The sequence below is a fragment of the Engystomops pustulosus genome, chromosome 4 (assembly GCF_040894005.1).
Source record: "Engystomops pustulosus chromosome 4, aEngPut4.maternal, whole genome shotgun sequence".
NCBI lineage: Eukaryota > Metazoa > Chordata > Amphibia > Anura > Leptodactylidae > Engystomops > Engystomops pustulosus.
In genome coordinates this window covers 219577577-219581790 of record NC_092414.1, presented here as the reverse complement: position 1 = coordinate 219581790, position 4214 = coordinate 219577577, and the positions used below count along the sequence as shown (strand labels likewise).

At 40.3% G+C, this 4214-nt stretch overlaps 1 protein-coding gene across 1 annotated transcript; it reads right to left on the bottom strand.

Moving 5' to 3' along the window:
- Nucleotides 1-390: 390 nt before the first annotated feature.
- Nucleotides 391-1335, bottom strand: LOC140128646 (olfactory receptor 11L1-like). Its single transcript, XM_072150344.1, has one exon. The coding sequence runs from the start codon at nucleotides 1333-1335 to the stop codon at nucleotides 391-393; it is 945 nt and encodes a 314-aa protein (XP_072006445.1).
- Between the last annotated feature and the right edge of the window lie 2879 nt (nucleotides 1336-4214).

Below are 4214 nucleotides of genomic sequence, written 5' to 3'. Positions count from 1 at the left end.
GGCGCCTTGAAACACTGGAGGAACACAGGGAACACGGAGGCATCTGGAAATGCACAGGAGGATCTCAAGAGGCTTTCACTTCAGGGGAAATGACTTGAAGATCTGGCAGAGAGTGAATGGAGGTCCCGGATAATAAGGGCGCACCAAAGCCAGCGCTAATTAGGAGGACGATGGCACTTTAAATCCTAAAGAGTCTGCGGGCGGGGACAAGTGCGGCCAAATCAGACGGCAGTATCGCGGCCTAGTCGGGATCGGAGCCGAGCCAATAGCCAGGAATGGTAATTCTGGGCAGGGGGGTGACTGCGCCACACAGGTGGGCACAGGTGTACCTGCGTGACAATTTGTCAAAGGCCAAAAACAAATATGATTTATAATGATTGGATTGAAATGTTAACATTTCACAAGCACTAAATTCTTGATAGTCATCATTTTCTTTATTGCCCGCTTAACATCTCTGTTACTCAGACTGTAAATCATAGGGTTAAGGAGAGGGGTCAAAATTGTATAAAACAGAGAGAGGATTTTCTTGACAATTCCTTCACTTGGGAACAAGTAGATGATAGAAAGAGATAGATAAAACACGGATACAACCGTCAGGTGAGAGCTGCAGGTGGAGAAGGTCTTCTTCCTTCCTGTCACTGTAGGAATTTTTACTATGGTGGTGATAATATATACGTAAGAAACTATAATAATAGTAAATGGAGTAATTGCCAGTGGTATTACCAGTATAATATCTTCCATTTTTATAAGAAATGTGTCTGAGCAGGAAAGTTGTAGTATCGGGTCTAAATCACAGAAGAAATGGTCAATAACGTTTGGTCCACAGAAATCCAGATAACTAAATGACACTGAAAATATCAAAACTAGAAGAAAAACTATGAACCAAAATAACAACACGACTTTTATGCAAAATTTGAGGTCTATGACTGAGACGTAATGAAGAGGGTTACAGATGGCCTGGTACCTGTCATAGGACATCACTGTCAGAAAAAGACATTCCAAAGCTACCGATCCTGCAAAAAAATAAAATTGTATCAAGCAGCCGGTAACAGATAAATAACTTCCCTCATTCAAAACAACACGGAGCATGTTCGGCAAGATTGTTGTTGAAAGTAGAATATCAGAGAAAGAGAGTTGTGTGAGGAAGAAGTACATGGGGGAGTGGAGGGATCGGCTGGAGGACACCACCGCAATGATCAGGAGGTTTCCACATATGGTCACACAGTAGATGAGCAGCAACAGAAAAAAGATCAACAGAGTCAAGTTCTCAAATCTCTGGAATCCCAAAAGAAGAATCTTATTCACAACACTGAAATTATGAGTCTGCGTGTTCATGGTGCCAAAATTAAAACAAAGACATTGAAAATTGCATTTGTACAAAATTGGAATTGTAGACAAAAACTATACCCAAAAACAACTGAAAAAAAGATTTGGTGGAAAAATATTATAATTTTTACTTCCGATTTCAAAATGAACGTCATCAACAAACCAATAAAAGTGTAAAATAGAAAATGATGAAAGTACATAATAAAAAGCATAAAATGTCAATTTCTTTTGAAAAGAGTTTTGTCAATCCTGTGAAAGTAAAAAAAGAAAGTTGTTATGGCGATGTGAAGTTAAAATGGCCTCCTTTTAGTTTGGTAAATCAATTAAACTAAATACATTTTCAAGGGTTTTGATAAGGAACAAAAAATACCATATATACTCGAGTATAAGCCTAGTTTTTCAGCACAAAAAAGTGTGCTGAAAACCCAAACTCGGCTTATACTCGAGTAAAACAAATATAGGTTTTGCCAGGTTTTTGTGGTAAAATTAGGGGCCTCGGCTTATACTTGGGTCGGCTCATACTCGAGCATATATGGTTAAATCTCAGAAAGCCAGATGTGGATGGAGAGGGAATGGACTCTTAGGCCTCTTCTACACTCGCGAGTGTGATGCGATGAACTCGTATCGCACTTGCAACGCGTGCTGCCCGGACCTCCTGGCCTGAAAGCTGCAAACCGGAGCTGAACTGTTATGCTGAGTTAAGTTCCGGTTTGCAGCGTTCGGGCCGTGCGATCCGTTGCGAGTGTGATGCGAGTTCATTTCATCACACTCGCAAGTGTAGAAGGGGCCTTATCTCTGAAGCTCTGTCATTATATTTTTATACATGTGGTGATGTATTTTTTCATTTTTTATAATTGTTGGGCTTTGCTACCTGGTGGTACCTATTGTCTCTCCTGGGATACACCATTTTATGTGTGTAAATTTGGTCTGGGCAGTCACTTTCAGTTTGATAAATCTGCCACATATAAACATTTCTTCAATTAGATGTTATTAAAAAAATTTTCCTGTGTGAAGATAATTTCTCATAAATGTAGTCATTTTGTCCCTTAGAAACGAGATGGCTTCCTCGGATACGACCACCTCTGCTGGAGTGAGTGCACAAAGAAACAAAAAGTTTTTGTACATAAAATGTCCGGGAGTTACTACATGTCACACAGCCGTCCTGTGGTAATGATCGCTGAATCCTAATGGTCCTGCAGGACTCTATAGCGCATGTCTGGCCACAGCTGCCAGAGTGTGACGTGGTCGTATCCAAGGAAGCTGATTTCGTTTCTAAGGGTCCATATGACTACATTTATGAGAAATTATCTTCACACAGGAACATTTTTTTTAATAACATCCAATTGAAGAAATGTTTATATATGGAAGATTAGTGAAACTGAATGTAAGTGCCCAGACGAGAATACCCCTTTAATCATTGCTTTTCTAATAAAGATTTCATATATTTTTTTGTGACATAAATTGTGATGAGACTGGTTTTCTCTCAATGTTTTCAGTGGTTTGGTATTTGGGGGTGTTCGGTCACTCATTCTGGTTGTATGGGGAAACTTTGCCAATACTGCTGCATTTCATAGTATTGTATTAGTTTAGCACATTGGGGCTCATTTACTAAGAGTCGCGGAATGCACTCTTAGTAAATGAGTTGGACTGTTCAACTTTTTGGGGGGTTGCATGGCTTGGACAGGTATTTAGGTGTCTGCACTGGGATATTGGCGCAACCGATCGGATTTTGGGGCTTTCATGCGCCACATATTGTCAGGCGGGCCATTGGATGAACTAACTTATTCGGACTGAGGGCCGGATTTAAATTTCAAATTGTGCTGCAAGACAATGCACTTACATCCCCCAGTAAAAAGATGGTGAACTCCGGCGGACCTGAGCGGGGAAGCGACACATTCAGGATATCAGACGCACAATCTTAGTCGGACAATGCAATTTCGGTGAACTACAAGGGGAATGTAAGTAAATGTGCCCCATTATATTCAAATATAGATTTTTACATCAGAACATACAGAAATGCAGAAAAACAACACAGAAAAATACAGAAATACTATAAAAAATTAATTGGTCTGGTAAAACTATATTAACATGGAAATGTCAAGAGAGAAAATGCATTAAAACCAAATTTAAAACAACTCTTAAAAAATGGGCTAAAAGATTGCTTCTCTCTTCACAAAGAAGCCGCATTTCTGTCCAGTTTTTCAACGTTTTTGGGGATCGCGCCAAGGATTGCGTTGCACGTGATCGGATTGTGTTGCAATTGCGCCAGGTTTCACGCGACACAAATCGGGGGCCGGGCTGTCAGATGATTAGACGGATTCAGACTAAACGCGGGATTTAACATTTAAAATTGTGTTGCAAGCCAAGCACTGGTGAACTCCGGCGGACCTGATCAGGAAAGTGGCAGGAAATCGGGAGCTCGCTCGCAGTGCATCGCAGCAGACTTCATCCTCGATGTACATTCCAGATCGGGGATCGCGCAGGGACCGGGAAAGTAAATGTGCCCCATTATTTATCACAAATAAAACCCTTAAAGAGGAACATAAAAACCCAGTATAATCAATCAAGCAGGAACTTTATAATGATCACTTAAAACTGTGGATGTTACTGATAAATGAATACTGTAAAAAATTTAAAAAAAACACTTGTAGACAAAGCAGGTAATATTATAGCTAAAAGAATTTAGAAAATAAGGAAAAAAATGATTGATGCAATATAGAACAGCCATGGAGAACGGGTCTCTACCTCTTAATGCTCCTTGATGTACATGTACCTCATGGAGCACTATAACTAAGCGCCCTATTAGGTGTAAGTCATGGAGCCAATGCTGGTTCGGACCCAGCCTTTACTGAAAACCGGCACCAGTAAGAAAAATGCCCAGTAAACCT